Genomic DNA, 23876 nt, shown 5'->3' with positions numbered 1-23876 from the left:
AAGATATTTTTTTTATTTCTACACTTTTCGCACAGAAGTAAAAAAGAAGAACTGTTAATTGCAAAATTAAATTTGCTTGCAAAATGTATAGACAGGTTTGGAAAAAAAAACATTCGCAAAGGCCTTAAGTAATCAAATGACTCTGAAGCGGGAAATCGGTGTTGCGACATTTGACACGGGGCACTTCCGACGCCGTACCGCAAATGCTTGCGGCGACAGCGACAGCGACGATGACAGTAACATCGACAATGAGATTCAATTTAAATTATTAAAAGCGCGAAAATGCGCTACAAGGAAGCAAAATGAAGCCAATTAAGAGGCTAAAGTTGAGGCGCTCATTGAAGGTGGCGAAAAGGTTGGCGATGGATGGAAGTGCAGGTAGCCAGGATTGGCTTTGCTTATTGCTGTTGTTGTTGTTGACTTGCTGGCGTCAGCTTGTTAATGCTTGCTGGCCTCACCTTGATTGTTGGCTGTTGCCGATGACTCGGAGTGGCAGGTGCGAAAATTGGCAACCGGGTAATCAGTGCTTATCAGCAGCTGACTATCTGTTTACGCCAGTCTCAGTCATGTTGAAGCGCCAGCGGGTTGAAGAGCGAGTTGAGAGCGAAAATAATGAAAGGTTACAAGGCTATAGAAAGCAAGTAAATAGTAGGTGAAAGCAGCTCCATTTAAAGGCATATAGCGCTTAGAGCAGTGGTGTGTTGATTTTCAAGCGCAGTGTTGCAGATGCAGTTGCAGTTGGGGAATAGTGGCGCAATTGCAGACGCGAAAGCAAGTGAGTGCTGTGAACTGCTGCTTGCCCCTTGCTGCTTGTTAACAACACTTATAAGCTATTTTAATAATGGCCAAGGGCGACAACAGCGCACAACACTTCCGAGTTGTCCTGTCGCAAAACACCATAGAACACACAATGCGCTAAGGACTCGGCGCGCGCTATGATGGCACACACTGCAATGCAAATGTGCTCCCAATGAAATGTTAAGCTTTTCTTGCCTGTCATTTTTGTTAACATAAAATAAAATTAGTGTTTTTATTTCTTCTTTTTGCAGCATCGGGGACAGCTGTGGAGCGGCGCTTGAATCAGGAATCTCTTCCAACCGAAATGGCACAATATGGCAATACAATGCCTGGCCACACGTTACATGCACAGAAGGTACCAGACCGCAGTCAAAACTACACAACGGAGGAAATGGGCGAGCCAACCTCATTAAGCGCAACAACTGTTGGCGACGTGAGTGTGGCAGGTGTGACAGCATTTGGCGTTGGAGGTGACGATAGTCCTGGCGGCGATGGAGGACAATCGCATCATGACTACAAAGGCCCCAAAATGTAAGTGTATTTTGTATGCAAATATTACAAAGAGTTTTCTGCTGTGCAATTAACAGTTGTGGCACGCATACACACACATTCATACATACTTTTAAGCATTCAATTCATGGAACTCTATCCGGCTTCAGCGTTTTCATTCAACACTGCTGTTATATGAAGAGCTTTTTGCCTTCTGTTGCATTGCACTTTTATTGTTCGCGTATCTTTAGACGTTTTCCGGTAACCTTTGCCTTTATTGTATATATATTTTCTTTGCACTGCATTCGTTTGAAAAATGCAAGCCATGCCAATGTACACAGTTTTCTATGGACCATTTGTTGCATTCAGATGTACTTGAATTTTTCATCTCATTACGAATGCAAAATCAAGTAAACACAATGTTAATGTACGCTTAACTTTTTGTTGTTATATTCTGTAAAAATTTAACTTTCTTTCATGTCTATGAAAATGGAATTAAAAATTCATCTGCTTTCGTTTCTTCGTATGTTTTAAACTTAAGTACATATGTATGAGTATGTGCTTATATATTTCTTGAGTTATTTTCAAAAAATTTTAAATTTGAACCAAGTAATTGCGGACTAAGGAAAAAAAATAAAATTTTATTCGCTTACTCCTATCAAAACGGGTCTTATGATGTAATTTTTAAAAGAAAGGCAGTTAGAGGGTTCAAATGTTCTACAAACATATCAAAAACCTAGAAACAAAGCTCCACATACTTAAACTTAGGTTAATAACCTAGGAGATCTTCAGATTTTTTTTAGCCCCCTTAAAAATATTTTCAAACTAAAACTTTCTTCAACCTCTTTCTTTTGACACATTTTCTATTAACTTATACCCTGAACTCATGCCACTTTCAGTTTTAAACAGGTGGCAACCCCCTACATTTAGTGTTTAGAAACTAAGCCGCTTGAAAAACATTTCGTTTGATACCCATATTGTAATAATCCAATAAAATTATTAAATAGTATGAATTTAACTTTTTAAATAGGTGGCAACCTGCTTAAACCTTTTTCGTCTGACACTTATGTAATACACATGTACATGTGTATCTATGTATGAATTTGAATTACCTAATTGACATAATGTAAGTTGAATTTGATTTTTCAAACAGGTGGCAACCCTGCTGGCTGTGACACATAAATAAAGTCTTTTCAAAACTATTTCGATGCATACCCATAATATAATAATTTAATTAAGCAGCCTCTTTCAAACACCTCAGAGAAATAAGTAATTTAATCGAATGCGAGTTTTCAGACTGGTGGCAGCCTTCTTAAAAATATTTTCAAAATACAACCTTATTAGACATCTTTCGTCGGACACCCAAAGTTTGATATGTATTACCTAATTCTCTTAATTTATGTAAAATTTGATATTTCAAATGTAGGTTTTACTTTTTGTGTATCTTTTCAGTTTTAACCTTTTGTTTTAAGATGAAGAATTTTTTTTTGAATTTAATTTTTAGGAACTGGTTTGATTTTTTCTTTTTTAATATTTTCTCTGTCTTTTTTTAGTTTCATTTTCTTTTAATTTTAGTTTTTATTCTTTAAAAAGGAAAATATTTTTTTCATTTAGTTAAATTTTTAGGAACTCATTTAATTTAATTTAATTTAATTTATTATTCATTTGTTTCAGTAGTACAGAGTAAGACTTATGCCTTAACTGATTTTATTTATCTGTTATTTTTATAATTTAAATTCGTTTTCTTTTGTTAATTTAATTAACCTTTAATTTTTGGATTTTATTGTTTTAGCAAGTAATTTTTTAAGCAAAATATAAAACCCATTTCAATTCTCATATAAAAGTTTAGATGTACGGTTAATTTCTTCATGATTATTTATTTTATTTCTTTGAATATTTAGATTTGGTTTTAAAATTAAAGTTTTTATTTGAATTTTATATAATTTTTAAATAATATTTTCTTCTTTTTTGATTTAATTTTTCCTTCTTTTAGTTTAATTTTTAGATTTAGTATTTTTAAGACGATTTTTTTTTATAATTTTATTTAATTTTAAAAATATTTTTTTATTCATTTCCGCTTCATCTTTATTTATTTAAATTTTTTTATTTTTTAAATTAATTTTCTGGGATTTATTGGATTTTATTGTTTTAAAAAAGAAAATATATAATTTTTTAATTTAATATGATTTTCGAAAGACTTATTGCTAAAATACGAATGCCAAGACCTCTTCTTTAACAGGTCTTTCAACAGTCATTCGAATCGGCAATTGTCTCACGAAAGACTTTTATCTTTCGAAAGACTGCGGTGAGTTCAAAGATAGTTGCCAGAACTGTCCTGTAAATGTTGAGCCTTTAGTTTGGCGACCAGAATCACAGGCGGTTAGTAATATGTTTAAAGCAATAGTTTTGAGTTCGTGGAACCTGTTGTGAAAAGGTTTCTCTCAAAGATTAGACTGCCCTGTAGGAGAATTATTTGACTAAACCGTGTGCCGAAATATTAGTTTTATTTTGGAAAACCTATGTGTACTGGAATGCAAATCGGGGTAAATAGTGCGTAAAAGATACTTACCAATTTAGGGCAGTGAAAATAGAAAAGAGGTTATGGGAATGTTTCTGTGCTGGCCACACCTGCATATTTATAAAGGCAGGTCTATGTGATGTCCTGCTTCGAAAGTAATTCATCTATAAAAACGTATGAATAAGTTTTAAGGCTACTTCTGGGTTGATCTGTTTGATCCTAATCTTGGAGTTAGAAATTATGGGCTATAGCAAAGTTGAACTTAGATTAATGTATTACTTAGGAAATTCTAACTCGAAGCTTGGCTGTATTAATTTGGATAAGAAAGAAAATAGGAAGCACATGTACATATATTCGGTTCTACCTTGGAATTAAATGTGGTAAGAAAAAAGTTCTTTGAGTGGAACAGTTTGTTTCATATTTGTATAAAATAATCTGGTTCAAAGAAACTTCAAAGGCCTGGCTCTCTCCAACTTTTTTACTAGCTTATTTATGTAGCAACTTGCGCCAGGAATGTCTCTAAAGTTAATATAAGGCAAGACACCGACCATACACGACTTGGAACAGAATTCCACTAGCCTTTCGGGATCGTCCTCCCTTCGAGAGTCGACTTGAACGTTGTGTTTCATACCTCCACCTAAATACATCGTCTGTATACCGATGGGCCCCACAATGAAACACGGTGTTAGAGCTGGCATTTTCGTTTAAGTAAGAAGACCCAGCCTGACTTTGCAACCATGCAGAAGTGTTTACCCTAAATCGTAAATATTAGTACGATAAGTGAAATATGGTTTGTAAAATAAATATTTTGTCTTTATTGAGTAAAATGTGATTCTACAATTTATTTCTAAACATTTAGGTGTGCTAAATTTCATATTTATTCTTCGAAGTACCCGCTTTTGCTTTATTCATCCATATTCAAGAGTAGAGCGCACAAGCTGTACGCGTTATTCATGGTCTAAAATTAAATTTCATACAATCTAGGCGCATACAGAATTTGCGACTTTTCACTCACCTTTGAGAATATTGGCAAACCTACAATAAAGAAGTTGCCCGCCTTTAGCTTAACAGGTATTTTGAGGAACTCCATGTAGAGGATAATTAATTTGCGCGTTGACACCGAATAATCCTCCCAATTGAAACAGTACAAGGTGTCCAGAAGACGCTCCGATGCCAAAGTCAATTGGTTGCCATAGTAGCAGGGCAAGAATATTTGCAAAGTCGTGACATTAATGAATTGCAGCATTATGAAAAAGTGACCGGGATTGTCATTGAAGCTGAGCTGAAATTCTCAAGAATTTAATTACAAACAAACGAAGTATGTAGATATGGACGAATGTATAAAAATGCTTCAATGGGCAGCTACGCTCAAACAAAAAAAAAAAAATAAAAATAAAACATTTGTTAAACTTACGGTATGCAAGTAGTAAATGGTGAAGCACAGAACAAAAGCATTCACAATAATTTGTGATAAAACTGGCACTGAGACAAATAACTCACAATCCCTTGTCAAGCTGAAAGGAATGATGGGCATGAAAGAACGATACCCAAACAAAACGTAATCAACGAGAAATGTAACTTCAACAATGTTCACTCACTGCCTCACTCGCTGGTGCAGATGCCAAATGCTACGTAGCTGCCGCACAACGTCCGCTTCACCCAGCTGACGCATTGCCTCTATGCGTTTGCCTATCAGCTCGTACAGTATGGTCAAATGAAAGATGAAGTAGCACGTCATCATATCCATGGTAATGTTGGTTATACAAGTCAGTGGCATGCCTAGCAGCTCATAGATGTACACGAACCAGCACGTGCGTGGGTTATGCCAATCGTAAACGACATAGTAGGGAAACAAGAGTTCGTAGTTGTAGGGCCTCATCATGGAGTACAAGCATGCAGCACACACCACCCCACAACCGCCCATATACATGAGGGCAACGCGTTCAAAAATGCCATGCCTCTGTTGCCAAAAGAAACGCTCGTTGTTGCGCAAACGAAAAACTGGATTCTCGGCTAGTTCCTCGATGAAGGCGTACGTTTGTGTGCGGTAATGCCAAAATGAGTGAAATTTGAAGAGCATTGCCAACTCGGTGATCGTCATTGGTAGCTGATTGGCAGCCTGATCAAGGCTATCAACGGTTAGCAGTTGCAATGTCATAAGCGGTACGAACACAAAAGTGATGGGTCCATGCAACAGGAAAAGATGCCTGCGGCGCAGAAAACGGTAGAATGGATGTCCGTTGGTGCCACATGGCCAGTGCCAGAGGCCATCTAATTGCAAAATGCGAATTAATGAGGTAGCGGCTGCAATATTTTCGTTGTGCGGCATCGTAAAGATGGGTAGGATTTGTTGAATTTAAACTGAGGCGCAAACTTTTATACTGACTTTCATATAGAAGGGGGTGGAAGTTATGCAAAAATATGGTAAAAATGCAGTGACAGATGTTTGCAAGCTCAATTATTCGCACTGTTTTGAATGCACAACACGTGATTGCCTCATTACGATAATTTGTTTTGAAGTAATTATCATAATTTATAGCAAAATTTAGAAAATTGCAATCACCACAGGTTCCACCATTCCCGCGATCGAAAATTGCTTGTATTTTGCGAATGGGCATTTCTAAAGGAAAACTATGTACATATATGTATAATGGGCCAGTATTTTTATTCGAAAGTTTGAGTTCCTACTGTAAATCAACAAAAGGAACTTTCGACTACAAAGTGAATGTGGTCAGAGCATTCTATTATGCAGCACTGGCTCCTCAGCTTCCCGTAGTTGGAACTAACAAACCATTCTCACAAGAATAAACTAAAAATATTTCTGTCTGCAAATTAGGCGTGTAAAAGTTTATTAATTCATTATGCTGTAGACCTCGTAGATTGTCTTAGAGCTTGATGCTCCTTTTTTTGCTAAATTCTCAGATCTGTAATTTCTTTCATTACCAATGAGTTCTCAAACAAAGATAAATCAAACTCTATTGGTTAGACCTGAAATGCTTAGCTTACTAAAGCACTCCGTCGCGAGTATGTATTCATATATTATCGTGACAATGACAGCAGTAGAACTAACCCCAAAGCAGTTACCATGCACTCATTGAGCACCGTATCACCATAATTGAGAAAATATTCCGATATTACGTCGGCCATCAAAATATTTTAATACTCTGGTAAAAGCGTGGTACCCTGTCTAGCGAGTAATTTAGTAAGATGCTTACCGGCTTAGAGGGGTATCCGAGTGTCTTGGCAATATACTTGTTTATTAGGCTTAGTACAAATATTCACACAATGGACCTATAACAGTATGCCTACTGGAAGGGTAGACCGGTCGATAGCGCTCTCCGTGAAGTTATCGGTAATAAAGAAAAGTCACTGGAATATTGAAAATATACTCCAGCTAGCCTCTTGGACATTGCGGGAGCTCTGTTAACATCAAGGCAGAAGAAAACAGTACGGCGCTGGAGAGACACGGCATCCAGCGGTTCATAGTAAAATGGAGCCCACTCAATGCGCAGGAGTAGATTGCTCAACGCGTCTACAGCTGCGTCCGTGAATAAGAGAAATAGTTACACAATAGTTCACATAGAGGTCTGTTATCGCTCTTCCTGAGAGTTTTTGATTGAAATGAACTAGTAGAAAGCTTTAACCTTACGCGAGTATGTGGGGATTTGCATTTGCAGTGACGATACAAATGTTTTAGCACGAGTGGTAATTTTTACTTATTTAGTATATCTTTTCTTTTGGTTTTCATTTAAATAAAATCTTGTGATGGAATCTTTGTTCTTTAAGCAAAACGGTAGATAGTGCATTGGCTATTTTGTGTTATTTAGTTTTATGAAAATTTAATGGGTTTGTTACTAAAAATACAAATACTTCACGGGTATTGCCATTTATTTATTCATTTTTAGAAGCAGGGCGAAGAAACTGTATGCATTGTTCATTGTCTAAAGAAACAAGATACAAGAAAATTAAATATTGGGTACTTATCTAGACCAAATCTCAAATATTAAATATTTAGTAAATATTAATAATAAAATATTCAATAAAATATATATATTTGGACAGGTTAGTTAAATGATGTATTGTTGAATGATTTTCACTGATCCCTTGTCAAATTAAGTTTGGAGACAAACTGGTTTCGGCCTTGTGTCGAAAAAGGACACTGGCACAAGGGATGACGAAAAATCGTTGCACAATAGGTACATACACTGGCGGTTGTTAGAATAGAGTCGCCTTACTTTGAAGAGTTTTAGCTAGATTCCGTTGGTTTATTTTATGTTTAATATTTTTCTTTAAAAGCCTGGCTGGTTGTATAGCTACAAACACCATATAAATCCCCTTTTCAAACTTTGTACAAAAATTCAACAATTTTTCACCAAATGTTTTGAACTTTTTATTAAGAATTTTTAGAAAAATTTCTGATATGTATTTTTTTATCCCATTCAATTTTAGGATAATAAAGGGCATTTGGCTACAAAATACCGCTGATTTTTAAGAAATTTTTTTCTGGCGGTGTCACGAATTTTTTCCCATATATGTACATAAAGTGTGCCGGACAATTTTTTTATATGGAAGAGAATCGTCAACAACAAAAATTGTAAAAAATCAACGGTATTTTCTAGCCACTTGAAACTTGAACTTTATTGAGTGGGCTACAAAACTGCATACCAGAAATTTTTCTAAAAATTCTGAATAAAAAGTTTAAAAATCTGTTGAAAATTTGTCGAATTTTTATAATTTTTGTATAAAGTTTGAAGAGGGGTTTATATGATGTTTGTTGTATAGGTAGCCAGGCTTTTATAAAAAATATTAAACATAAAATATACCAGGGAAATATAGTCAAAACTCTTCAAAGTAAGACGAGTCTATTCTAGTGACCGCCAGTGTATCATAAAAAAGTTCAACTTTCAAAGTGAATAATTTCTTGCCTTTGTGAATATGGGTAGTCCAATTAGGAAAAAGTTGCCCGCTTTTAACGTAGTTGGGCGCTTTAAGAGTTCCATGTATAAAATCATAAATTTACGCGCTGGTATTTCAAAAGCAGTCCAATCTGAATTGAACATATCATTAGTCAAAGCATTCGAGTTAACCGTTACCATATTGCCATAGTAACAGGGCAAGAAAATTTGTAAAGTCATTGATGAGACGAACAGAATTGTGGCGAAGAACACGCTGACATTTTCCATTATTTGCAACTGCATAGAGATAGAGGACGTCAACATATAGAAAAATTAATTCATTAGCCATCAGTAAGATCTGTATATTATTGTTTAGACCCACGCACATGTTGTAATCGATAACCGCTAAAGCATAGTATAAAGGCGCTGAGTATGATTTGCGATAGCACAGGCACGGACACCAATGTCTCACATTGCGCAGCCAGTCTGTGAAATTTTAAGAAAGAAAATTTTCCATTTTATATACTGATATGTACCATTTCCTTAATTGTATTGCACCTATTCACACTCTCGTGCAATTGGAAAATATGGCGCATTTCATTGAGCACCTCAGCTGCGCCAGCAGCGTCTCGCCTTTGTCGCAGTGCCGCCAAACGCCAACCAATCAATTTATACAGCATCGACAAGTGTAACATGAAGTAGCAGAATATCATGTCCAGTGTAACATTGGCAACGCAAGTGAGCGAGACGCTAATACAGCAATAGCTCCACGCGTACCAGTAATTATGCGGGTCGCGCCACTCAAAGGGTACATAGTAGGCGTAGGGTAACACATAAACATCCGCTGCTGTGTACAAAGCCCCAAAGCAACTGAACACCACAATAGAACAGCTTCCAAATATGTAAGAGTAGGCGACAATTACAAATAAACGCTGCTCCCGCATCCACTGTGTCAGCTCCGCTTGCTGGCGAAACTCATATTTGGATGAATGTACCAACTCGTCCAAGTAGCGCCATGCCAGAGTGCCATGCTGCCAAATGCTGAATATTTTCACAACCAAAGCAAATTCGGTTAGCAAGATGTAAAGAACATTGCTAATTTCCTCCAGGTCGTGCGACAAAAGTGCAGCGCACACCATTAGCGTAATAAGGGTAAATGTGAGTGGCAAGTGAAGTGCGAGGCCATACACTCGCTGCAACTTTAATAAAAATTGAGTGCGTTCCCATTGAGTGCGATCCTCTGGCCACTGCCAAAGCCCGATCACTTTGAGAACTATAATTAAAGAACGCACGGATGCGATGCGGTCGCCGCGCGTAGTTGAAATGACTGTTGAGGAATTTGGAGAATTTTTCGTTAGCATTCTAAGTTTGAAATAAGACTGTCAAATCAATGAGATTTGTGATGTAAGTAAGGAACTTATATATACAATTTTTCGATAGTAATTAGCACATTCTTTTGAGTAATTAAGAAGCCAAAAATGAAGGCGAACCAATATTACATATACATAGGCCATCAATGTATGTTCATACAGCTTTGCGTAGATATACGCAACAAAAGTGAGTTTTTGTAGTTTGTAATGTTTTTACACGCTTTTGTTAACCCTCATTAGTCCTTAGGGTCAAAATTTACCCTTTTCAAGTTAAGAGTCCGATTTTATCATTTGCCTTTGGTTCGATCAATCCAATTACTTTTTACTTTTTTTCTGCTAAAAAACGAAAATTTTTGTATACTAGGAAATTTTACATTGTAATTGAAATATTTTTTTTGGCTTTTGTTACCAATTAGACCCAAGGGTCAGAAATTGCCCAATTCTCACATAACAGAGAGGAGCTTTAAATTTTCAGAGGAGCTTACTTTACGTCGCTACGCCACTTTATAGGCAAAACACGAGTTTTTTTTTCAAAATCGTAGATCTTCGGTTAGAAAAGAAATAATGCTTACCACTACACCACAGCGGCCGACAGCGGCTTGCTCTAAGGTACTCCATCAAAAAAGCTGGTGCAGAAAATCGTGCTCTAAATTGCTCTAGTGCGACTTAGGCTCATGAAACAATAAATGGAGTAAGTTAGAGCAGGAAAAATCCTCAATGGAACACAATTTTGTGAGATATCTTAACCTGGCGTTACCTAGAGCAGCTCATTAAACACAACTAATACATGAAATTCGCTGCAAAGGCATGTAAAGGAGAATTCGGCAACCCGAATTATCAAGTCGACTTTCGGACAGAAAATAAAAATCAATTTGATTCGAACAAAGAGTGTTCAGCACATTTTGGTTGCGCTCTCAGTGAGACAGAGTGGGAAAGGAACGCGTAAAATTACTAACAAATAGTGTCCGGACACGAACGGTGAATCCGTCTTTAAAATGGAATCACACATTTTTACAATTGAACATTTTATCCGGGTTTTACTTTGCCAACATTTATGCTAATAATGACAGCATTTACCTCAAAATAATTATAACAATTACTGATTATGTGCATAAGAAGGGTTCGCTGCTTTTGTTGTAGCACAATTTTCTTCTATTTATGCGTGTGTGTGTAACTACAAAATTTTCTATAGTAATTGGAGCTATTAATTTATTTTAATTTGTTGCGTTATACTTGGTTGCGTGCAATAACATTAAAATTGCTCGAAAATTATTTGAGTTAATAAGGAAATTGAATTTTAAATGATTTGTTTGCATATAAGCTCATTAAAGACTCTACATTGGGATTATATAAATGAAAATTAGATATTTTGGTTTATCATATGAAACATAATATACATATTATAGCTAAGATTTCATTCTTAAAGTGAGATATTATCTATTATATTTGGAGTAATTCTTCTCTAATGAAAATATTTTTCTATTGCAATTAAAGCAGACCTCTTCTAATGAAATTAAAAAATCGAATAATATACTTTTATTTTTTATGCAAAAGATTTAACGTTGATTTCGAGTTTATTGATGATGAGATTACGTTTAAGATCAGGATGGGTAATATGTAAGGAGGGAGAGAGCCGAGGGATCCGGCTTAACGAACCTAAGAAGATCTCTAGACCATCCCCGGTCCGCCCTCGGCCGTAGCACATAAGCGCCATGCTCTGGTTTTCCTGCAACATTCGCCGAGTTGACCTGAGGCTCAGCTTTCCAAAAGAAGTATACAAGTAGACAAGACAACTCTCACCATCTCTCTTCTTGGCGATTATTCCACAACGGCGTCGCCTCTGGCCAGTTCAGCAGCCCCACATGTTCCTGCAGTGGCTCTATATCCTAGCGCCTATACAAGTTAGGCAAAGTTATAATCTGGCGCTATCGAAAGCGAATTAAGGTATTGCCCAATAAGCTTCAAGGGTACCGTAAGTGAGCCCAGGGCACTGATTGCCGCCTGGCTGTCTGAGGAGATATTAACCTCTCTTACCGCCTTCGCGTCTAACAGCAGACAATCGACTGCTTCCTTACTCAATAGTAGCAACCTCCTCCAGAAAAACACTACAATGATCTGTAAGCCTAACTTTAAGGTTGATGGAGAACTTCCCGAAGCCTTCCGTAAACTTCGACCCATCCGTGCAAGTGTTCACCGGTGCCGCTATTCAAATACCGTCGTCCTACATCCATTAATCCCTATATGGCATATGCGTTGAGAAAGAACAAGCTAGTGCCAGGTTGGCATGCGGTTGTCCGAGTTACTCGGAAAGAAATCGAAGCCCCCGAGAATGCTAGATGTTAGGCGAATAAACAATACTTACTGGATGCTATTTTTGAATTAAAGTTTGAATTTATTTTAGTCCTTATCTTTTACCTTCCAAATTATGGATTACAATTCATTTGCTCATATTTAATAGCAGTGCCAGCAAGCTATACGCGTTATTCATAGTCTGTAGGGAAATAGAAATTATTTGTTGAAAAAATCAGCAACCACCTATATACATATGTATTTCAAAACACTTTTCAATGACCTTTGTGAAAATAGGTAGGCCCACTATGAAGAAATTTCCAGCCTTAATACGCACAGGCGTCTTCAGCAACTCCATATAGAGGTTCATTTGCTTTCGCGTGGCCGGCGATAAGTCCTCCCAACTGCTACTGTATACACACGTTGTCAGCGCGTCCGAATTTATGGTAATCTCATTGGCAAAGTAACATGGCAGGAATATCTGTAACGTCAGTACGCTGGCAAATTGCAACATGGCTAAAAATTGGCCTGGATTCTCGCTGATTTGCATCTGCAAAGGAAAGTAAAGTAAAGCAAAGCAAAGCGGCCGACAACGAGGCCAAGTTACAAAGCGAACGCGCTGCACTGTATAGCATTTCAGTTCATAAAACGAGAAGCGCAGACACACAAAAATGCTTACATATGAATGTACATACACTTACACTTTGTAGGCGATAGGCGCTAAGGCACAAAATGAAAGCACTGAGCACGATTTGCACCATAATGGGCAGCGACACCAGCGACTCACATAGCGACGTCAACCTACATTTTTGCACGGAGTAGGCAAAATGTTAGCAATTTACCCAGCAGAATGACATTAGTATCAGTGCAAATTTCCAATAAGCAGTGAGCTCAAAAGCACCTTCCACAACTTTTCCACTTACCGTTTGACCTTTTTGTGTAACTCGATGATGGCCATCAGCTCGTGCACGGCAAAAGGTTCGCTCAAATATCGCAATGACATTAGGCGCATGCCAATTAGCTTATATAGGAGTGCCACATGAAAGAGATAATAGCACAGCAACATATCCATAGTCACGTTTGAGATGCAAGTCAGCGACATGGCCACCAGCTCATAGACATAGGCGTACCAGTAATTGTGCGCCTTGTGCCAATCGAACGGCAGCCAATAGTCGTAGGGCAAGTAGTAGCCACTCAAGAGCAGAGTCGCGCCAAAAGCGGTAAACAGCACGCCAATGCCGCCGCCAATGTAGCAGCTAGCAATGCGCGCAAAAAGGCGCTGCTGCTTTTGCCACCAGCGACGCTCCATGTCCGTGCGCAACGCGTAAATAACGCCATAGCTGATCTCATGCACAAATTGGCAGGCGCAGCGCTCCATGCGCCAAAAATTCAGCGCGAGCGCCATCATGCCCACCTCCGTGATGGAGATGTAGAGTATGTGATCGGCGCGTTCCCAACGCGTCAGCGCTTCGATCCACATGAGCGTATTGTAGGTGAAGGTGAGCGGCAAGTGAAGCAAATAGCGATAGTAGCGCGCCAGTAGGTGGTGGTGCCATTGCTGTATGCCAACTTGGGATCGCTGCTGCCAGATCGGCCAGAGTCCGAGACATTGCAGCAGGCGTATTAGTATACGTGCGGCGCCGATGCGCTCCTGCAGGGCTTTGACAGGCGTTAGTGATGCCATTTGAAGATTTCTTTTGACTATGTGATGTAATGAATACTTCTGTGTGCTTTTATAAAGCGCAAGGAATAAGCAGTGTGCTTTATGTATGCATTTGTGTCTGCATTGGTGCATATGTATGCATGTAAATATATTTACATTAATTAATTGAAAATGGTGCGTTCTAGGTGCTTGACCGTCTAGCATCGATTGCAGCTAACACGTACAGACAAATGCTTTGGCGTCACTGATACTATTTTTAAACTTTGAGAAGTTGTATGCGAGAAACCAGTGCGTTGACTATAGAAAATGTGCCGAATAATTTTTATTACTGAACCAAAAATTAGATTAGAGCCCACTCACCGTGTGAGCATCCCGAAGAATTCACAAAAAGCCACATAAAGGTCTAAAATATTGAAGAAATCTCAAACAATTCCGATAACTACATAACTCAAAAAGAAAGAGTATCAAAAAGTAATCGACGAAAAATTACCCGAACAAATTCTTAAGGACCCCGCAAAATTGCGATAAACTCATGAAAAGCCTCGACAAATCTTTGAGGAATTCTGTATGAATGGCGGCCAGTTTTTCCATCTTAGGCACAGGTTTAACTAATAAATTTAGCCCTTTTGTTACATTTTTTCTTTCTTAAATTTATAAATAGGGAGGATAAGATCAAGGTATAGGAACAAGAAAGAAGCAAAAGGAAGTATCTTGCTGAGAATCCCCAATGCAAAAGCAGCAAGCGATGATTCCAACATTAGAGTCTCTATCAGCTCGTCGAAAAAGAGAGGGTGAATGCTCCCTGAAAGACCTGCTAAAGACAAAGAACAAAAGAGAGCATGTAGTAGAGACTGGAGGAAAGCTTTAAAGCGGCGTTAGGCATCAGACAACGCTTGGTGGCCGCACTAGACCGAACACATCCGGGCCGCGAGCGCTTACGCTTCGCAAAGGGGACGGTTTTGTTGGGCCGGTCATAGTTCGACAGAAAATGAAATGCTACAAGCAACCATTTTTTCAGATGGTCAGAACCTGAGATTGAAAATTAAAATTTTTACCTCAGAAAAATGGCTATATTTAAAATGATTCGTTTACAATTTTCTCCTAAAGCTGTCCATACATATGTGTTCGACTGGTTTGTTCGTGCTTCACGTAATTTTTCTTGTATATGGCGGTGTTCGCGAACATCTCACAAGAAATTGTAAAATTTAAATTCTTGTAATATGTTCGACGTTGTTTGCAATGTTTGGGGCTTCTCGCTTTCTCGCTATTTTTACGTGCATCAGGTTGAAAAACCAGCCATTGTGACCTGCCATGAAAAACCTTTAAATCCAAAGAAATGAACAGAAAATCCTCGTAATGTTGTCGCCTAAACGTTGACAAATCCTCAAACCCATGTAGGAAAGGTGCCTCTATCAAGCTTCTGAATGCCACGAGAAACTTTCACGCTAACATCACCGCAGTTCGAGAAATACGATAGACGGGGCATGGATGTAGCGCGCTATATCTAATAAATACAGCTGCCATGAGACGGCGCCCAAATTTGGTGTCGAATTTGTGGTTGGGGGGAGGCTAAGATACCTCGTCTCCAGGTACACAATCCGCATAAACGGCAAAACTGAAAAACGTCAGCCTAATTTCTGTGCATCGCCTCAGCAGAAGAGTGGGACGATGAGACTAAGTAGGATTTTTATGAGCGCCTAGGAGAAGCGTATAAACGCTGCTCCCACCACCATGTTAAAATCGCGTTTGGCGACTTTCACGCCAGGTTGGGAAATGCAAGCATATTTGGTCCAATAGTCGGAGAATTAGCCTTCATGACAACACTTCCCACAACGGAGAGAGTCTGATCGAAATCTTGGCGGCACGTAAAATGGTAGTTAGCAGTACCAGAAACCAGCCTTGATACATCCACAAAGCCACTTCCCTATCCTCTGATCAAAGAACGCAGAACCAAATTGATCATGTTGTGATGGACGGAAGATACGATTCGAGCGTTCTCTTTACCTGCGCTCCATCCGAGGAGCCAACGTCGAGTGTTTATATAAGATTTAAAACAGTGGTCTATCTGACATTATCCACTTCTTCCTAGTCCCTACAGCTATGACGAAAATCATTTATTCGCCAGCAATATTAGTGATACTAAAGAGCGATATTGCAGACCTTGAGCTATTTTCGTTTAAAATTTCTGAGATTTAACTTATTTGCTTACTTGCCGTATTGACTTATCAACTTGCCACATATATTAAAAACAATTCAGTTGAATATTTGTCAAGCCCGATTTCTTAAATCTCTTTCACAATAAATCTTAAATTTGCCATAAACCAGAACTTTTTTCCAAGCGAAAATTAACAAAACTTCTGTTTATACATACACTTAGGTGCAAAATTGAGTCAATAGTAAAAAAATCATCACAAATTATGCGTTTTTCGGTGGTTTAATTAATTTTTTTTTGTCATATACTAGAGTATAGTTTAAAGCACTAGAATCCACCGGTGGAAAGAATCCGAAAATATTCGCGGTAGTATGACGAAAAATGAGGCGTTTAATACCGTGAGACAGAATATCTATCGCTAAAGAAGCTGTGGCGTGCGTTAGTGGAGATGCTAGAGTCTGGACCGTGATAAGAATGCTTCGAAGGGTCGACGGAGTAAAACGGGTAGCGTTGCAGCGAGTTGCAGCGTGGCAATATCTCTTAGAAATTATGTGGGTGCAAATTTGAGTCAATGTGCCAATTTAGAAAAATGTATGGAGTGCATGTCCGTTAAGCGAAATTTTGTATTTTATTGATGGATTCTAGTGCTTTGAACTGTGCCTTAATAAATGTCAAAAAATTCATTACAATTTTGCCAAAGAACTTCCCAAAAACGCATAAATTGTGATTTTTGTGCATTATTGCCTAAATTTTGCACCCAAGTGTACATATGTATGTAAATGTGTTTGTATATTTGTTGAAATAGCGAAAATCATGGAAATCCAATTAAAGTCATTAACTTTTTTAATTGACAATTAACATAATATTCTGTTTTAATGAATTGACCGCTTACTTATTTGCCGTGTGTGTGCATCTGCCACAGAATATTTAAATTACGTTGTTGTTGTGTATTTATAAATGCAGAAAACAATCACATGTATACATACATATGTATATTTGTGTTAATGTATATATGTATGTATGTTTTTATCCTTTTAAAAATGTTTGTATGTAAAGCAACGACAATTTCGTATAATTAGTTCGATAATAACAACTGCATATTTAATGACTTTTCGTCATACTCGTATGCATGTATGTACGTATCTATGTATGTATGTATGCCTGTGGTAAGTGGTAATGCGATTGCACATACATATGTAGGCGGAAAGTCGTATAAGTATTATTTGGTTCTGCAGTTTTCAAAGTTAAATACAACTCTTTAGCCAAATGGTTAAACATTGTTTATGTGGCGTGAATGGAAGCAGTTTAATTTTGTTTATTAATTAAAAGATATGCTACGAGTAAATGTATGTATGTATACGTATATTAAATCATATTTATCTGCTTATAAATATATGAACTAAAATTACTAATAATTAATATATTAAAATTTTTCTGCATTATTCTCAATTATAATATTTACGTTTGTTTTATTTTTGTTCTCGCGCAGCTGGCGCATTCTAGTCCAACACTGGCCTTTCATCTCCCAACCACTGGCTTTGGCGGCTGTCGGTATTGGCTTATGGATCATTGCATTTGTGCTGCTGCCCGATTATGCGCTTCCACATACGCCAATTATGCGCATATTCTTCCTCTTTGTGGGCGCACAGCTGACCGGTGTGCTGGTGACCTTCATCCACTTGCCGGATATGTTGGGCATGCTGTTCTTCGGCGTGTTGTACACAAATGTGGGTTTAGCTGATTTTACGGGCTATGATAAATTAGAGGCTTTTCTGAGGTAATTAAAAATAATTTACAAAAAAAAAAAAAATATGCAGCTGTGTATGTAAGTAAACTAATGCTGCTACCTACTCGGAAAATAGTTAAGCACCTTACAAGGTAATCCATGTTTCCTTCCGGCTTTTTATAACAAAAATTGTCATCACGAACAATGTCATCTACTAGTAACGCACAAAATCAACACCTCCGATGACACCTTACATTGTAAGTGGGCTTACATTATCCGTACTAAAAGCCAGGAGAAAACAGGGATTACCTCGAAAGGTGCTTACCTAAATATTTTCCCAGTGGGTATGAATGTTATACCTATAACAATAAGACGTTGTGTGTTTGAAATATTTTCAGGGAGATGGCACTGATTAACATAATGCTTTTAGCAGGTCTTGGTCTCGATGCGAACGCCTTCAAGAAGCTGTGGCTTATGATTTTACGCCTTACACTTATACCAACCATCGCTGAAGTGACGGCAATTGCCGTTGTAGCGAGATTTACTCTGGAAATGCCATGGTTCTGGGGTATTTTATTAGGGTTAGTAGCAAAAATTTGTTAAATACGTTCGAGCATAATATGTATATGTATGGTCATAAGTGGGCGGGCCACGCCCATTTTCCAAAATTTTATCATGAACGTATTTTTTGCTATAGAATTATTGCAATCGTCAATTTTGATTAAATTATCTTAGGTATTTACTGATTTATCGAAGATTTTGCATTTCTCTAAATTACCGTTATACGGGATGTGGGCGTGGTTACTGTTCGATTTTAAAAATTTTCAACTGTTTGGTACAACATACCATACACCAACAACTGTGCCAATTTTGTGAAAAATTGGTAAAGTGATCGATTGTAATAAATTGCATACAACATTCTTGTCTGTGCCCAATACCTTTAAACTTCGTTTAACCCTTCTGCAATGATTGGGTTAAAATGAGCCAATTTTCATGAAAAATTCTTTAATTACAGAGTTACGTAATTTTAAATTAGCAGCAGCGTTGCTTATTCGTTAAAGGCATAATCAGCTATGGTTTTACAAAAAATAAAAATTTTTTTTTTTTAAATTTTGTTTTCTAGAAGGTCACATAGTTTTTTTCCATACACCCACAGTGTTTCTGGATCATTTTGACCCAAATTATTATTTAAGGGCAACTTTGGACGGGTGAGCATACAGCACTTGCCGATAAAGTGTTTGCATGTCATAAATTATTAACTGAATTCAAATTGAAATACCGTTTTTTTTTTTAATTGACTAGTTTCTAGTTAAATCGGTTACGTAATTTTTACTTTAGGCGCGCTGAAGAACAGCAACAGTCCTTTTATATGAGTTTTTGTATGAATATAGATTTCAGTTGAATAGCTATTAATATTATATTATTCAATTTTGTGTTCTTAAAAAAGCAAAAAAAAGCACAGAAATAAAGTAAATCTCTTTTATGAGTCATGGCGCATTAAATAACTATCATGATATTACCCGACATTATTAGAAAATAATTAGTTAATTAAAATTAAATTCCACTCTACGAATCTGCTACGTTCATTCAGTAGCTAAGTGTAAGAAAATATTTAAGTTACGCTTAGTAATTTATAAAAGTTTCAGCAAAAATTCTTAAATATAAATATTTTACGCTTCACAAACTTTGTAGCATAACCCGTTCGCTCGCTCAGTAATGACATAAAATTACATGGAATTTTCTTTTAATCCCCTACATTGCAGTCTTGTCGTCACCGCTGTCTCTCCGAACGTTGTCGTCACTGTAATGCTGAAGCTGAAGGAAGAGCGACTGGGCCTGAATAGCGGCATACACACATTAATATACGCCATGACCAGCTGCAATGATGTCGTCGCCATTTTTCTCTTCGGTGTCATTATGAGCGTCATCTTCTCCACGGGTGAGTAAATGCAAAGTATTAATTATACTTAGTTACATAGTAAATAGCTTGCAGTGCGAAATCCAGTTTAATATGCCGTAATTGAATTTGATATTTATAGATAAATCATTGACGCAACAAATACTGCAGGGACCTATCGGCATCGGTATTGGCATCGTATTTGGCTATGTCTATGGACTGATGCTGACTATTTTGCCATCTACAAAGACGGTATGTACTATTTAGTTGTATATGTACAATATATGTACATCCATATATGATTAAGTTAGGAATGCATTGAAATGGGGTTAAATTCAAAAAAAGAAATTTAAGAGCAAGCATACAAAGCCACTTATGCCATAATAAAAATGTGTGCGTGTGTGGTGTGGTTCTTTAAACTATGTACTGTACGCGAATGGAGTTGCAAAGATAAAGCGAAAAGATTATTTTGAAATATTTTAGCATACATTTTGGCGTTGTCGGGCAAACACACACACACACACACACGCCGCGCGCGCGCATCAAAGCCATAAGCGCAACTGGCGCTATTAAATTTACAGTGAATGGTATGCACATGCGCTCAATGCACAGCGAGGTCACTGTAGTATCTCAAAATTACTGCATTTTATCGTTCATAAAATGCATCACAAACGAGCTGCAGCTGTAATCTGTGTCGCCACAATAGCGACTTGCAATAGCTGTACTACCACCCACGTTGGCATCGTCATTCTACTTCTTGACATCACTCCTCAATCGCCAAGTTCATCACATATGTACATACTCATGTATCTCAGTGTTGCCTCGATTCGAAAATAAAGCTACACACACCCTCGCAAACACACGTGTACTGTACTAGTATTGGTCCGCCAAGCCATTTGCTGCAACTTGCACCGTTAATGGCGCACATAATCAAACGTTGCCACGCCACTAGCGCACAGTGGCTCAAGTACTGCAGCCAGCGACACACGCCTTATTATGACATTACTCCTCGCAGTAGGTTCCAGTTTTGCACACAAGCCGTTCGACGCTGGCGCCGATTTTGGCACATACATTTATTGCATTGTTGTTGGTGCTATTGCTTAAGTTGCTGCACAGTTTTGCCACAGTGTGCGCAAATGGCTGCCCTTTTACAGGGTTAACCATTTTAAAGCGTAGACAACTCACTGCCAATTTCACTGAAAATATCTTCACTTCAAAAAAATACAATATATTTTTGAAATATTTTAGTTTTATTAATTTGTTTAAAGTATTTAGTTCGTCATGCATACGGCGATGGCTATTATTATTATTATAGCATTATCCCCAGGTGCAAAATTTCGTCCACGGAATCAGGGGTTAGACTATCACTCAAGTCTCCACTGCTTAAATACATGCTGGAGGGGAGTGGCTATGACTCTTCTTTAAATCCGCATCCACGATCGATTAAATTGGGAAACAGTTATTTACTAATGACCTCCCAGTTATGGCGTCAATTCCCCAAGAGAGCAGGGAATGGAGGTCAAAGCGAGCAACAATACACAAGTAGAAGGAATCCTCCTTTTTTTGTGGCTGTCAGTTTATTGCTACTGCACCTTTAAAGGCAACGACGACACTCTAATTGTTGTTATCGCTGCTACGGTGAGTGTAAGTGTAGTGGGAGTTTGTTCGGAGATGGCCGATTGCAATTTGGTGTTGATACAATGAAGGCAAACACAATAAGAGATGACCTTGCCAAAGGAGACCCAATAATTCCATCGCAAGACAAGAATAAGGTTCATTTCGTTCCTGTGGTGGTTTCCTTTTTTGGAAAATAATTCATCGGCGCAAGAATAGACGACCGTAAGAAGATTCAAGGGGTTTTTTTTGCCAAAATTGTGGCTAATTAAAGTGCTTAAACCAAGAATATTTAAATCGCTCATCAATGACTGAAAGGCGTTCGCGGTAGCCGAGTGGTTAGAGGTGCGTACTATTACTCCATTCCAAAGTTCGACCTCAGGTAAAAGCAACATCCGTAAAGACAAGAAAAAATTATATTGACAACCACTGCCCCTCGGCAGGCAATGGCAAACTAGCGAGTGTATGTCTGCCTTGAAAAATTGTTCGATAAAATCCGTTTGAGTTTCGGAGGCGGCGTTAAATTATAGACCTACATCAAGATGCATACCACAAATCAGATGAGAAGCTCGGCCAAACACTTAGCAGAAAGTATTTATTTTTGTTTTTTTGCGATAAATACTTACTTTAATTTTTTGATGTCCATCGCAACAGGTCTAGCTGGTAATTGCTTGCATTGAGCGGAATGAATCACACTTTTTTAAATACATTTTAAAAGTAAATCCCCATTTCCTCTCCCTCCCTTGAAGAGGATGAGACAGCTCTTAGATACCCAATATAAATTCATAAACCGTGAAATGAGTTTTCTTTTTTTCTACACGCGTTTTTGAGTTAATTTTGACAGAAAAAGAATGAAAACTTAAAATCAAAGAATGGGTGGCCCAAAAAAAAGTAAAGTCGGAATTTTGATGCCGCCAACTTATAGGAATTCTCTATATGTACTAAAAAAATATACACGTATTCTTTATTTTAAAATCAAAAAGTAGTTAGAGAGTGCTCAAAGCGCTCAAACTTTTCCTCCTATTTTTTTTTTGGGAAAAACAACTCTTCATAGAAATGGTAAAGATTTCTTGAAAATCGAAATTTTTCGATCGTAAAACTTTGTGCCTCTTCAGGAGATTCTCAGTAATAATACTCAATGATTTATTTAACCATTTTTAGCTGGTAATTGTGTTTTATAGGTCGCAGGTTCAAATGCCGGCACATGCAGCATTTAAATGATAGAAAAAAATTTTTTATCATACAAAATTTATAATTTTCATATGCAATTTTAATAGCATTTTCAATCTTGATAACTTATGAAGAAAAGAGCTTTTTATTTCTGTGCTAGATTTACAATTCTTGATAAATAATAAAAAATTGAAAATAGACACGATTTATGAATTTATATTTGCTATCTAAGAGCTGCATTAAAATTTCGACTTTAGTTTTTTTTTTTTGGACCAGCCTAATCGGACATGCATTTACATGCTGCTCGAAGGTCTTCGCTGATAATTCATGTTTGAAAAGAAGTCGGTCATTTTCCTCCATTGCTTCCTCTTCGGCTTTAAAAATCTGCTGCAAAAAGTCTAAACTTCGTGACACCAGCAGTTTTGGCTAAATGCTTAGACTCGCCATTTACTTTAAGCTGAACTCTCTCCTGGGGTTATCAGAAGTCAGAAAGTTATTGGTGACATGCACCGAGAATCACTAAACACTTAGGCGAGCTCTAGTCCTGCAATTGGCTCTCTAAGTTTTTTTTCTAAGTAAAAATCAAAAAAACAAAAAATAGTATACAGCCCGTAAATAAAATAGATCTGTTCTATCATTTACTGGAAATTTCTGCATTATTCCTTATTATGTGGTGCACCTGCAATTTCAAATCAAATAATATTTATAGACAGTGCCCAAAAAATCAAGGCACTTAACACCCTTTACAGAAATATTAAATGACTCTCCAGCCAACAGGAACAACTTTACAAAGCACTGCAGCAAAAAAAATTAAATTTCAGTTCACACTGTGAAGTTATGGGCATAACATTTTCTTGCCCAGCATGCATTTCTCCAACGTGCTCATCCGCGTATCTACAAATACATGGTATGAGTGCTTCCGCAGCAAAGCAACTCTGTGTTATGTAGTTTCTTGTGTGCATTTAAATTTTTTCTATGTCTTTTTTTCAATTTAGTAGCGCCCTAGTGGTACAAAGTTAGTAGAACGCAGTAGTGCCAGTGATTTTATTATAATGCGAAGTTGTAATTTCAAGTCATACCTCGTAGCAGTTGTTCGAGTGCAGTGCAAAAGAGAAAGAAGGAAAAGAGAGAAGGAAGAAGAAAGCATTCACCGCCTTTTCGCACACTTGCTTACTTTCGTGACTTTATTCCTTTTGACAATTTCTTTATAAGTGCCGCATAATGCATACTTGTCACACGTTAACACACTCACACACACACACACACACACACACACACACACACACACACACACA

The 23876-nt window shown here is 37.5% G+C and overlaps 2 protein-coding genes across 2 annotated transcripts in view; one reads left to right on the top strand and one right to left on the bottom strand.

Annotated features, from left to right (window-relative positions):
• The window catches only part of LOC118738108 (sodium/hydrogen exchanger 9B2), a 72225-nt gene that overhangs the window by 30419 nt on the left and 17930 nt on the right, over positions 1 to 23876 (top strand). The window contains exons 2-6 of the mRNA XM_036469027.1: positions 1050 to 1329; positions 17664 to 17951; positions 18299 to 18481; positions 19664 to 19839; positions 19940 to 20049. Coding sequence (XP_036324920.1) covers positions 1050 to 1329; positions 17664 to 17951; positions 18299 to 18481; positions 19664 to 19839; positions 19940 to 20049 — 1037 coding nt within the window. The remainder of the gene's footprint in view (positions 1 to 1049; positions 1330 to 17663; positions 17952 to 18298; positions 18482 to 19663; positions 19840 to 19939; positions 20050 to 23876) is intronic.
• LOC118737024 (odorant receptor 94a) lies at positions 7693 to 10061 on the bottom strand. Its single transcript, XM_036467256.1, has 4 exons — positions 9259 to 10061; positions 9087 to 9186; positions 8731 to 8997; positions 7693 to 7746 (listed from the first exon to the last, which is right to left on the bottom strand). The coding sequence occupies exons 1-4, from the start codon at positions 10059 to 10061 to the stop codon at positions 7693 to 7695; spliced, it is 1224 nt and encodes a 407-aa protein (XP_036323149.1).

Source organism: Rhagoletis pomonella, unplaced genomic scaffold (genome assembly GCF_013731165.1).
Source record: "Rhagoletis pomonella isolate Grant_MI unplaced genomic scaffold, Rhpom_1.0 Rhpom_scaffold_00004, whole genome shotgun sequence".
Classification (NCBI taxonomy): Eukaryota; Metazoa; Arthropoda; class Insecta; order Diptera; family Tephritidae; genus Rhagoletis; species Rhagoletis pomonella.
Note: the sequence above shows the minus strand (reverse complement) of the source record. Positions and strands in the feature narration are given on the sequence as shown.

Excerpts from the sequence above, each read along its gene's own strand:
- LOC118737024 (XM_036467256.1), bottom strand. The coding sequence starts at position 10,061 with ATGCTAACGAAAAATTCTCCAAATTCCTCAACAGTCATTTCAACTACG. Across the intron at positions 8,998-9,086 it reads GCGGTTATCGATTACAACAT|TTGCAAATAATGGAAAATGT; the intron begins GTGCGTGGGTCT and ends ATCTCTATGCAG. Across the intron at positions 7,747-8,730 it reads GACTACCCATATTCACAAAG|ACAATGAACAATGCATACAG; the intron begins GCAAGAAATTAT and ends TTGTTTCTTTAG.